The 12439-nt window shown below is 38.9% G+C and overlaps 2 protein-coding genes across 3 annotated transcripts; both read right to left on the bottom strand.

The window, feature by feature from the left end:
• Window positions 1-395: 395 nt before the first annotated feature.
• On the bottom strand, window positions 396-5911 carry LOC114184688 (purple acid phosphatase 15-like). Its single transcript, XM_028072003.1, has 5 exons — window positions 5719-5911; window positions 4973-5092; window positions 1444-1634; window positions 977-1234; window positions 396-802 (listed from the first exon to the last, which is right to left on the bottom strand). Exons 1-5 carry the CDS (start codon window positions 5909-5911, stop codon window positions 689-691), a joined length of 876 nt encoding a protein of 291 aa, XP_027927804.1. The 3' UTR covers window positions 396-688.
• On the bottom strand, window positions 5681-8831 carry LOC114184011 (protein transport protein SEC23). 2 transcript variants are annotated; one of them, XR_003604534.1, is made up of 3 exons: window positions 7955-8831; window positions 6143-7857; window positions 5681-5950 (listed from the first exon to the last, which is right to left on the bottom strand). XR_003604534.1 is itself a non-coding variant. In XM_028071236.1 (2 exons), the coding sequence occupies exons 1-2, from the start codon at window positions 8522-8524 to the stop codon at window positions 6208-6210; spliced, it is 2220 nt and encodes a 739-aa protein (XP_027927037.1). In that variant the 5' UTR covers window positions 8525-8831; the 3' UTR covers window positions 6040-6207. The 2 variants fall into 2 exon arrangements, 1 of the variants encoding a protein (XP_027927037.1); XM_028071236.1 differs by lacking the exon at window positions 5681-5950 and having other exon boundaries at window positions 6040-7857.
• Between the last annotated feature and the right edge of the window lie 3608 nt (window positions 8832-12439).

The following is a 12439-nucleotide window of genomic DNA, read 5'->3' as shown; positions in this document are numbered from 1 at the left end:
ACTCTTGAAGTGGAGAGTTTTCAAGATTGCACAATAAAAGAAAAAATTTTGAACTGAAGAAAGTCAGGAAAGGAGAGAAGAGAGATAATTTAAAGTTTATTTTGAAATTAATTATTTTCTCTTTAATCAAACATGAGAAAATGTGTTACAAATGCATATCTTTTTTCTTGCCCGGAGGCAAAGAAAGTTTTATAATTGCTTACTCACTCGATTTCAAATCTTATAATTAATAATGTCTATTACTGCTGAAGTTACAAATACAACGGTGCCAACACCTTCCTCAACAACAGCTACTCCAATCCAAGGCGGGGATGGTGCAGGAGTGAAACCCTCAAATCCCTCAAAATTCTACCCCAACTTCAAACACAATAACCTCATCTTTTTTACTTTTCTTCTTTTTCTGTTCCTAGGAGACACTTTTTTTAGTGCAGCGATGCAACTACATATATATTGTGTTAGTCATATCCATTGTTTTCATTCTCATGTCCGAAGTTGGAAGACCCAGTCTTGTATTGAGATTGAACATATCATTTTTAGAGCTTTAAGTTAAGTCAATCGCCCGTTTTGGTCGATGTCGTGGCATACTGTGTTTCTCAGACAATCATTATCGTTTAAAAGTGCTTTCTTACGATGGCTTCTTAATTTTGTATAGCTTACATGTTAGATAACAAATCGAGAGTAAAGCATTTCAGGGGTTACTTCTCTTTAAGAAGGATTGAACAACGTAAATCTCATCTCCAGCACTATCATAAAAGTATTGATTGCGATGCCAAATCCACAGTGCACGGGTTTCATTTTTCATCTGCATATATAAAACGTTACAGTTAGTTTGAAGTTCTACTCAATTCATGTTTTCTGTTGCTCTAATATGAATGCAATAACTATTGAACTTATAGCATGAAGGAATCAACAATGTTTTAACAATTTCCGTCCATAAAAGAAGTGTGAAGCATAGTGAAAGAAAGATGAGGTATACCTCCAGAATGCCATGACCAAAGCTACTTTCTCTGAAAGCACTGTAATCCCAGCAGAAGTTACCTGCCGCTGGGCCAGATGTAAAATTAAAGGCGCAGAAGCCACCCATAAAGTCATCTGGTGTAGTTGTTGATGGTTCATCAGCATGCGTGATTGCCATCTTTTCCCTGTTACCACCATCACCGACCGTGATATAAACAGGACCACAAGGATCCAATGTGTAATTGTATACCCTGTTTGATCTCTCATACGCATGAACCTGTTAAGAATTTTGCAAGCACAAACCATAACAAAAATGCAATTGTTTAAGCGTTTATTAAACTTCACCTCTTAATTTATCTATATGGTAAAGACAATGATAGGCCAAGCAACAAGTATCCTTTCACACAAAGTTCTTAATTCAGCAATGTTTATTTCATCCATAGATATTATAGATGATATTCACATGAAATAAAAAAATACACTTACATGACCATTGAAGACAATGTCAACGCCATATTTATATAGTAAGTCCTCCATCTCTACCCTCATACACTCTGCTTCTCTATCATGTGCCTTGTAGGTGCTGTACCAAGGTGCATGCCATGTAGCTACCAACCACGGAGTTACTTCCCTGTCAACAGAAGCCAAGTCCCTCTCCAGCCACTTGTACTGGTCCCCTGCAATTAACAGAGCGGATGACACTAGTAGTGAGTAACACGAATGTAAATAAACAGCAATGCTTTGTGAAGTCAAATCATGCTTGAATGCGGATCATGTGGAAGATAGTAAAGGAAAAGTTTAAATACTTATTTAGTCCTCTAGTTTGTTTTGAAAATTCAATCAGAACCTTAGTTTTTATTGTGTTTATTTTGGTCCTTTAGTTTTTTAAAAATATTCAATTTGATCTTCACCGTTATCTTTGACTTAACGCCGTTTTGATAGGGGTCAAGGTGGAACGCTTTAATGGAATGGTGGCACTTCCATGAAGTGATTTATGTAAATGGAGGAGGTGACATGGCAAATATGTTCTTTTTAGGGTTGAGACGTGAAATTTGCCCTAATGAATGGTTTGCTCTCTCCATCGTAGGGGTTGTCTTCTTTGTATGTTGATGAGGTCAATTATGGCTAGGTGTTCTTCATCTTCATCTTGCTCATGCAATGCGTCTCTAAGTGGTGGTTTCTCTCATGGTGGTGGCTATAGGGGTTTGGGTGTAACACCTATTTGCAATTGCGGTGAGTTTGCGGTGTTGAGAACGGCTAGAACTGCAAAGAATGGTGGGAAGCAGTTTTGGGATTGTCCTAATTACAAGGTTAGATTAATGGAATTTTTTGTTTTGAGCATTGGTTGATTTTAGTCTTTGCCCTAACAACAATTTTATGTTTTCTTATTGTTGTTTTGAAAAACAACATGAAAGTGAAGATGTGGTGGGATGCAATTATTTCAAATGGTGCACTGAAGAAGATGGTGACCAAAGAGATTCTACTATTTTGACACAAAGGAGAAAGATATATAATTTAGAGAAAGATGTTAAGCTTTTGAAGAAGTGGGTGAAAATCTTGGTAGGGGTGGTTTGTTTTTTTTAGTCTAATTAACATGACTTTAGTGTCTCTGTTGTTGAAAACTCCATGAGTTATGTAAAACAGAGAATGGGTTGTAGTATGATGGTATGTAGTTTAGGTGATGAAGGGTGTTAGATTTTGTAATACGAAATTAAATCAATGAAAGGGTTGACTTCTTTATACATTATGATGGTTTTTGCATTCCTTATTGTGATAGTCATGTATTAAATGTATTAAACTACAAGATGTTAAACATAGAATGTAAACACAGAATAAAAAGGTTGACTTCTTTATACATTAAACCATGAATCTGCTGAGGAATTGATAAAACCAGCTATAACAAGGAACTAAAACAACCATTGAAAGGTTATATATATATATATATATATATATATATATATATATATATATATATATATAGCCATTGACGTTGACACACCAACATTCCACTTTCTAACAATTTTATTCCGAATATCCACTGTCTTCATAGTTGGATTTTCTATTACTGTGTTTTGTATCTTCTCACTTAACCACTTGGAAGTTATTAAACCAACATTGAATTCTCTACTACATATATGATTGTCATCTATTTTCTTTAATTGTCATGTTTGTATTGGAGTCATATACTCACAATAAGCAAACCAATGACATTTTCCTTTTGCACCCAAGCATGTTACCCTAACCCTTTGTTTATCATTTTTCTGGATTTTCAATCTTCTCCCACAATGCACTCCATATGTTCTAATGGCATCTAAAAATTCTGCCTTATCTCCAAAATAAGTCCCAACTTCCCATTTGTACTCAACCATGTTTTTAGGCATTGAAAAGGTGACAAACTGCCCATAATTTTGCGTGTCATCCACCAATGAATCACTCTCTTCACCACTCTCCAACTCTTCTTACTCCCAATCACCACCAGACCAACCACTGTCCAACTCTTCATCATCCCCTAATCCTTTCTCAACATCACCCTCCCAGATCCCTTTTTTTCTTGTCTCTAGAGTAACTCCCACCAATTCCACTAACATCACATTCTTCTACATGATGGACTTCCACTTGCACACTACCCTCCCATAAATGATGATCAACTACATCATCTAAATCAAAACCAACATTCACATCAAATAAACATTCATCCTTATCACCCAAAACCTCATCTTCAGACTCAACCCAACTCCAAACCTCACCCTCACCCTCCTCACCCACAAATTGAGCATTGTGCTCACCCTCAACCTCAAACTCAAGAGCTTTTACAATCTCAGCTTTAGATACTTTGTGTATCACAAACAAGTGAACCTGACCAAATCGTCTGGCAATATACTCACAATGTGGATTGCACCATGGTCATCACCCAAAAGCTGCAAACTTTCATCCAACACAAAAGTTTTTTTTATAGCATACCACAACTCCTTGATTTCAACATATCCCATTTCCTTAACTATCTCTAATATCTCAAAATAACCCTATACTATACTAGGCGGTTGGGGCCGGTATGATTAACCACTCGTCCCAACCGCCAACTTATAGTCCCAGTATCAACAAAACAATTGCTTAGCTATACAAAAAGATCATGCATACATAGCAGCCCAAGCAGCATACAACCAAAAAGCCGACTACTCCTAACTTAATAAATAATGGTTAAACTCCCAAGATCAAGTCACATGTCTCGCACTGGGCCGTAGCCCAGCCCTTACAGCCCATAAGAGATCCACTAAGCCCAATAAAGGCCCAACCCATAAATAAGCTAAACTGTGATTAATACTCGATAAATATAGGTGGACCCCAACAATTAAAGGTATGCAATTCATTAATTCACTAATATGTGATTTGACTTTTGAGAGCTTTTTTGCTAACTTGATCGTCAGAGTCTTTTCCACAGATAATCCCCAAAATGTCCGATTCGCCTACATTACAAGCACATACCCTAGCCGAGAAGTAGAGAAGTATCCATCCCAACGAGTCAAGGATTGGGTAAGATTTCATTTGTACTCCCTGATATTTTGTTACTGTTTCTGTAGGAACAAACCCCATTTATCTGGGTCACAAGACAATGTACTTATTTCCCCATTATATGACATTTTCCCACTATTAAAAAAATCCCCACCATGGTGGATCACCACTTCCATAAAATCATTTGACATGTCAACCTATATGTAAATAAAATACAATTACAATGCCAAATACCAATGCCCACAAAAACAACCGTTATTACAACCCATACCCCATTAAGGGTCTAACACTACTTCATAAATGGGGGACCACAACAACTGACAAAGAAACACAATGTGGGGCTTACAATCTGACAACGCATAAAGAAATAAAACAATCCACAGCTTCAACCAACATATACGAAAGCAACAACAACAATTATCAACACACATTTCGCAATACATAACCATTGCATATAAACCCTAACATCAAAACCCCAAATCCAATAACAAATGATAAAACTCACCTTCGATACTTAGGGCTTCCAGAAACCAACCTCCAACGCCTTCGCGCTTGTTGTCTCGATGATCACAACCCCAAATCTCTCCGCACCTTCGCAATTGGAAACCCCAATGACGAACTCCCACTCACAAGACGTGAACACCTAAAGAACTCTTCACGTCCACATTGACAAAACCCTGCCACATATACAATCTCACTCACTCTCCCGTTAATGATTTTGACGTCGTCCCTAATTAGGACTAAATTGGATGTTTTTAAAAAACTAAAGGACCAAATCGAACAAACTAAAAACTAGGGGTGTTTTTGAATTTTAGAAAAAAATTAGATGACCAAATAGGTATTTAAACCTAAAGGAAAAGGATGTGAAGCAAGAGTTTACCTGATTTGTCATACGATGTGTAGGAGTCGAGCATTATAAAATGTATCCCTCCAGCATTGAAAGAATAATATAAAGTGGATGATGATCCACTCTCTTCTGATGGGAAAGCAAATCAAGAACTATAAGCAACAAATGTCATGATTCCCTTCTATTACCATTATAGGGACACTAGAAATCAGAGGTTGCATGTACCTAAATGAACAAGGAAGTTGACTTGTAACAAAGATGAAGATAAGGTAGTCCAAGTGGAAGACAAGAAGAATGATGAGAAAAAGGCTGGTAAAGAAGAAAGTGAATGTCACAACGAGGTTGATACGTTTCATGGATGGGAGTGTCAGGAAATTCGCAAGAATAGCAGCCTGCCCCAGTACCATTAGTTAGATAAAGAATGGCATAAGTAACATCTCCAACCAAAAAAATAAGATTGGGATGGTTACTGGTGATGTGGTTAACTGTGGATGTGGTATTGTGTGTATGACCCAAGTCTCCAGCCACTGCTATTCTGTTAGGGTAACTTTTGGGGCCAGAAACTGGCATAGTCCTGAAGTAATGAACATCATTCATTGCTGACAAAAGAAGGATCTCCGCATGTAAAAGTTGTCTCTGGGGAATAATACAGTTTCTAGTCAGAGTAACAGTAACCATATGCTACCTACATCTTCAAAACTAGTCTAATAAAGACAAAACCATTCTAATCACAGTAAAGATATCATATATAATTTACAAGTCCGTAAGTGTAAAAATCAAAAAACAATCTTCCGAAAACAAGAAACCTCTTCTTTGAAAACTACTTACATATCTCAAAAACTCTTTCTCATGTCCACAATAAAGAGAATAATCCAAATTAGTATTCTTCTTTACTAGCCTTGCACTGCCAGTACCTGCAACTGATCTAGAAAAACTTCCAAGCTCATTTCATCAGTAAATATAATATCTGATCCATCTGTGTAGGTTGAATTTTGAGTAACAGATGGGTTCAACTTGGCGAGAAGAAATCTAGCCTGGCTACTATGCTGGTCACATCTTATAATCCTTGGCACTGGAACCCTGTCGGCCACCAATTGCTCTGCATCGAGTTCCGGGGCTTCCAACAGCTTTCTGAAGTTCTCATGATTGGGGTCCTTATCATAACCCAGTTTCCTCCACTGAGCGATCTTGGACCCGTGATGAATCACCACATAGAAAAAAGAATCAAAGAGCAAGATAAAATCCGGAGAAACAGAACGAATATCCAGCAGTACTGGAACAGGTGGACCATCAAACGAATATTGGAAAAGAGTAGGTTGAATCATTATAAGCGATCCTACTACTCCCTCGCGGTTCAGCATGAGCCGGAAAAATGCAGTTTCATCAGGAGTAGTGTTACAGACGTCAATGAATTGAGATCGCCTCAAGTGAAACATAAACTGGGGATAGAGCGAAAAGTTGGAGGATAGGCGGAAGGAAGATGGGTCTTCCGGCACATAGTCCCCAAACTTAGAAGTAAAACGTATGAGCGAGTCATCCAGCCATCTAATGACATCACGAGGATGGCATTTTTGTGCCCGTAGAATGGCGAGTCTTGCCATAACTGCAGCAGCAGCTTCTTGATCAAAACCAGCAGCAATATCAACAGAATGGTTTGCAACCCATCGTCTAGCAACAGTTGTCACTCTTTTTCGGCATCCCATGTTCCCCTGCCTGTACCGTGTTATAAACTGAATCAAAAATGCGGAGCCGGGTTGAATTCTCTGCCGCTGATTCACTTGGAAGAAAAAAGCAATGCAAGTTTTGTGGGTAAGTGTGTTTAACTTCCACAAAGAGGTGCCACCTTGTCCAACCTCAGCGTCACTCACCAAACTGTTCTTTCTATGCAGAGACACGCAAGGGCCAAGTGCTCCACTGATGTGGACATCTTCGGTGGTAACTATCTCAATAGTGGCATCAAAGTTCATCTTCAAATGGCCCTGGTCGTCAGACTTGAACATATGCCCGAGACATTTCTTGAACTGATCGGATTCGAAAGATTCAGAGAGAATCATGAATCCACCAGACTGCTCAACAGGTTGTCGAAGCTCGGCGGCCCCAACTTGGTCGAGCGAACAGGCAAAGAGATCAAGAACAACAGACGCATCAGATAGCCTCTTGGAGAGTTGGTTATAGAAAGAGCAAGAGTTGGCGTGGTGTCTGGCTTGGTTGTTGAAGATGTGATGGTGGGTTCTGATGGGTTGGCAGAGATCAGAATCAACAACAATTCCAGGTCCGATAGTGGCAGGTCCGGAGGTGAAGAGCATGATCCTGGAGCCAGTGGTGACAAGGCAAGACTCTAGAAGTCCGAGGGCGACGGAAATGGCAGTGCCGGTGCACCTTGGAGGGCGAGTGGCGGAGGAGGAGTCGAATGTGGAATGGATTTCTTCAATTGCAGAAGTGATGGAAAATTCACATTCTGAGAATGGCAACAGAAAATCCTGTTTGGGGGTGTGTCCGTGATGCAGCGGGTGTGTGCGGCCGATGTTGAGGAACTGGCGGATCTGAGGCAGAGGTTAAGGAAGATTGAATAAAGTCAGCGATGATCGAATTAAGTGGATTGAATGATAAAGAAAGGAGGAATTGAAGAGAATGAAATACCTGATTGGAGGAGAGATGACGGGTGCCGTGGAAGAGGTGGAGGGAGGAACAGGGGGAAGAGGCGAGATGGTGGAGATAGACCATGGAATCGAAGGTGAGGAGAGCAACGAGGGCGTGGTTGGGGAAGTGGTGGTGGAAGAGGAGGAGGAGTTCCTTCTTGAGGGAGAGGAGTTGGTCGTGGGGGGAGGAAAGATCGATGAGAAAGACGAAGGCCGGGGGAGGAGGAGGGGGAGAGGAGGAGGGGAGAGGAGGAGAGTACTCGACGGTGCTGTAGGTGGGGAAGAGTTCGGCAGGGAGGTTGGTGTCGGCGATGGCGCGGGGAAAGGGGTTGCGGATGGAGCAGAAGGGGCAGTGCCAGATGCGGGACTGGTAGTCGAGACGTGCGTAGGGATTCAAAACGGCGGCGCATCGCGAGCAGAGAAGAGGGTGGTATGGGAGGATAGGGACCTCACTCATCATCAATGGAGTGCACAGTATGCTCAGAGGGATCACCAGATTCGTCTCCTCCGCCGCCCACGAATTCCATGTCCACCGGAGCCCTTCCACCGCCTCCAATTCCACCAGGTCCATCTCTCTTTCTCACACGCAGTAAGAATGGAAATCACGTTTCCGAGCTGGTGATGCCTCTTGATTCAGACTTGTAACGGCATCAAGTTTTTCAAAATATTCTCCAGGTCGTAGCTTTACTGAAATTGTGGACCCAGAATTTTCACAGCAAACCCTAATTCTTTTAACGGAGAAGACATTGCTTTCAAACAAAATCTTGAATTAGTTAAATGTCTTCACTTTGATGGATTTGCTCTGCAAGTAGATGCCGGAGCGAGTAAACATCGAGTTCACTTCCTCCTCTTGTTGAAAGAAATTGGCGAGAACAGGATCCCACCATTTATTTGAAGGTGTAGAAAGAAAGAATTTAAAGTATATTTCTAATATTACTACTTTATTTCAATTTTTTTATTTTATTTTCCATATAAAAGCTATTTGGTTATATCAAAAAATTTCTTTTAAAATTATAATAATAATAATAATAGTAATAATAAATAATAATAATAATATTAGTATTATTATTATGATTTATTTATTTAGAAGTTTAAAATTTTATTTAAAAGTTTAGATTTAACTATCACATAAGTTTGAAACTTAATATAAAAATCAAATTTTATTTAAGAATTTAAATTTATTTAAAAATAAATCTAAAATTTAATACGATAATCAAATTTTATTTATAATATTATAATTAAAGTAAGTCTAAAATTTAATATTTTAAAATTTTTAGTATTAAAGTAAAGATTTAAATATATATTTGGTCCCTATTTTTGTCAAAGTTATTCAATTTGGTCCTTATTTTCGTTGTGTGGTCAATTTGATCCTCATTTTTGTAAAATTGCATTCAATCGAGTCCTTTTGGCAAACGATGTTAAAATTATTAACGTCATAGTGACATCGTGGAACTGTTTGGGGTACGTGTCAAATTTTGCAGTGACGTTAGCACACATTGGCATAGTGTTTATTTAGTTATAATTTAGAAAAATAAAATAAAATAAATTGCGTAAAACAATGTTTAAGTGAAAAATATAAAAAGGTGGAATTGAAGGTTAATTGCAACGAGAGAAAGTCGAAGTGAAAAAGTGAGAGTTGGGCATTCGAGTGTTTGAGAGATAGGGAAAAATTACGGTTCATGAGAAAGGGGAAAATTAGGGTTCTTATTCATCAAATTAGGGTTCGTCAGGAGATTGGAAATTACGCTTTGTTCGTGATTTGAGATTGGAGATTGGAGATTGCGCTTCGAGATTACGGTTGGAGGTTGTGATTCGAGATTGGAGCGTCAACCAGGTTAGTAAGCTTGAGAAATATTTGTGTATTGTTTTTTGGTTTGTGGTGCATTTGCGGTGGATTTTATAGCTTTGTGGTTTATTGTTTAAAATGTGGTACTTTTTTGGTTGATTTGTGTAGTGTATTGTCGCTTTCGATAGTGGGGAGTGGTCATATTTTGTGTTCGGTGGTCCCCTTGTGTTCCCCGTTGTTTATTCATTTTTCAGTTATGGTCCCCCGTATAATTGATAGCATGTTATTTTTATTTTTTTTGTATTTAGATGTGTGACGAGAGATTCAAGGTTGTGGTCCACCATGGTGGACATTTTGTTTAGAATGGTGGGCTATTATATGTGGGTGGATTTATTGATGATTGGTCATGTGACCCAGACACATGGAGGGCATTTTGAGGTGTTAGACACACTTAAGTCTATGGGTTATTTAGCTGTTAAAGAGTTGTGGTATGTTGTAGATAGACGACTTCAATTGTTGTATGATGATAATGGGTCAATTAATATGGTACACGTTGCTAAGTGTACTGGAGAAGTCCACTTGTTTGTGGTCCATATTGTGTTAGAAGCAGTAGTTGTAGATGATGATATAGAAAGTAATTTGGAATATGTGATTGCTTAAGTTAATGCTGAGTTGGGAGATGGAGGTTTGAGTGAGGTTATCTTGGGGGGTGAAGGTGGAGGTCTAAATGAGGCTGACTTGGGAGGTGGAGGTGAGAATCAGGCTTACTTAGGAGGTGAGGATGAAGCTGAGTTGGGATTAGGAGGTGAGGATGAACCATTGTTGGGAGGAGGTGTAAGACCCGTGAAATTTAAATAATTAAATAAATAATTATTTAATAAATACGGGTAGGGGAGCCTTTATGGCATTTAATGGAGATTGTTATGATGTGGAAAAGTACTAGCTCAAATGGTTGAGAGTACTTTGATTGTGTGAGAGGACTTAGGTTTGAGTACTATGTATACCATTTATGTGTTATTTAATTGTTATTATTTTAATTATGTGCATGGCCATGTTGAGTGATAATAAAACCTTATAATTATAAGAATTATCACGAAACATTAATTGGTTGAGTGGTTGTGTATTAGGATGACATTGGTTTGGTTTTGAGTTCAAACCTTGGTAGAACCAAAGTAAACTTTCTTTTTGCTAAAATTAGTTTTGGCTTGAATGTGAAAGGGCAAAGGAAATCCTAGCTGAATGGGCAGCCAAGTAAGGGCTGAAAAACCATCTCATAATTGTGCTTGAATGGCAATTACCACCATCAATGAGATAATTTTCGTTTTGGCCATTAATCACCCTTAATACCTAATTAAAAAGTGGATTAAGGGAGAGAAAGAGGGTTTTTGAGGCTGCCATTAGAGAGGACCTTGTGAGGAGGGAAATTCCAGAGAGAAAATCGTGTTTCTGGTGTGAAAGGAAGAGTTTTTTTGGAAGGAATCAAAGGGAGGGCATTGGTGCTCAAGGGAAGAGTCATAATTCAAACTCTAAGCAAAGGAAATTCCAGGTTAGGGGAGTTTTTCTCGTTATTTGTATTTTGGGTGAATAATGGCATGATCTGTAGTATGAATTGCATGAGTATTATCTGTTTCTGCATGAACTGTTGTGTTTCTGGAAAAATTCTAGAAACCGCCTGGCGGATTATGCATAGCCGCCAGGCGACTCATATGATTTTTTGTCTTTCTGGGATCCTGTGAGAGGAACCGCCTGGCGGTACATTCCCGACTGCCAGGCGATGCATAGAATTTTTACCCAATTCTGGGTTTTTGGATGTAGGGTCTGGCGGTATGGATGAATTGATGAATTGTTGCTTAGGGAATCAATTAGCGAAAACTGAAATTGGTAAAATTTGCTATTATCAAATGGAAAGAGTAGTTTAATTGGATTGTTAAATAATGGGAAGTGTAGGCGAAACTGTATTGGAGGAATTGTTGGAGAGAAGAGTTGTGCTGGTGCTGAAAATTGGGGAAAAATTGCTCAGAACAGTATGCACCGCCTGGCGGCACGAAGCTGGCCGCCAGGCACCATATCAAAGATGTGAGGGGTGCTCTGGTTCGCGAGAAACGCTGTTTTTCGTACTTTTCGTGCAACAGGAACCGCCCGGCGGTAGTACAGTCCCGCCAGGCGCTACCTTTCTGATTTCTTGGCGCTAGGTGCCACCATTTTTCTGGTTCGCGCAATTTTCGTAAAACTGCATTTCCCGGTTTGTTAACAGTCTGATTTAGGTGAAATTCTTACATGTGGTCCACAATACATAGTTCTTCAATTTGAACGGTGGAGATTTGATTTGGAGGTCAGTAGCCAGAGATATACGTTACTCAATATTGCTGATTTTGGTGTATTTAAAATACATGAATAAGCTCTTGATAATTTCAAGTAACTTCTAATGAAGCAGGATTGGGTTGTGTGGTAAGCCTCTATCAATTTGAATGTCCCTTTGGGTTAGTCACATGTTAAGAATTGGTTATTGGTGAATGCATGTGTGTCAATATTAATTTGCATTGGTGCCAAGATCATGTGCTTAAATTATTAGAATGCTGCTGCTTATACTTGTTTGAGCATGCGTTATTCATAAGTTAGAATTGAGTGCTAGCATGGGTTTAAAAGGGAAGAATATATATGAAATATGAATGGATTGATTTTACTTTGTTCTAGGTGATT

This window comes from Vigna unguiculata, chromosome 5, assembly GCF_004118075.2.
Source record: "Vigna unguiculata cultivar IT97K-499-35 chromosome 5, ASM411807v1, whole genome shotgun sequence".
NCBI lineage: Eukaryota > Viridiplantae > Streptophyta > Magnoliopsida > Fabales > Fabaceae > Vigna > Vigna unguiculata.
Note: the sequence above shows the minus strand (reverse complement) of the source record. Positions and strands in the feature narration are given on the sequence as shown.

Bases quoted from the DNA above. Each gene is read 5' to 3' on its own strand.
- LOC114184688 (XM_028072003.1), bottom strand. From the start codon at position 5,911: ATGAATGATGTTCATTACTTCAGGACTATGCCAGTTTCTGGCCCCAAA. The intron at 1,235-1,443 runs GTAAGTGTATTT...AATTCTTAACAG, and splicing joins ACATTGTCTTCAATGGTCAT to GTTCATGCGTATGAGAGATC. The intron at 803-976 runs GTATACCTCATC...TTATATATGCAG, and splicing joins TTGGTCATGGCATTCTGGAG to ATGAAAAATGAAACCCGTGC.
- LOC114184011 (XM_028071236.1), bottom strand. From the start codon at position 8,524: ATGGACCTGGTGGAATTGGAGGCGGTGGAAGGGCTCCGGTGGACATGG. The intron at 7,858-7,954 runs GTATTTCATTCT...CCTCTGCCTCAG, and splicing joins GTCATCTCTCCTCCAATCAG to ATCCGCCAGTTCCTCAACAT.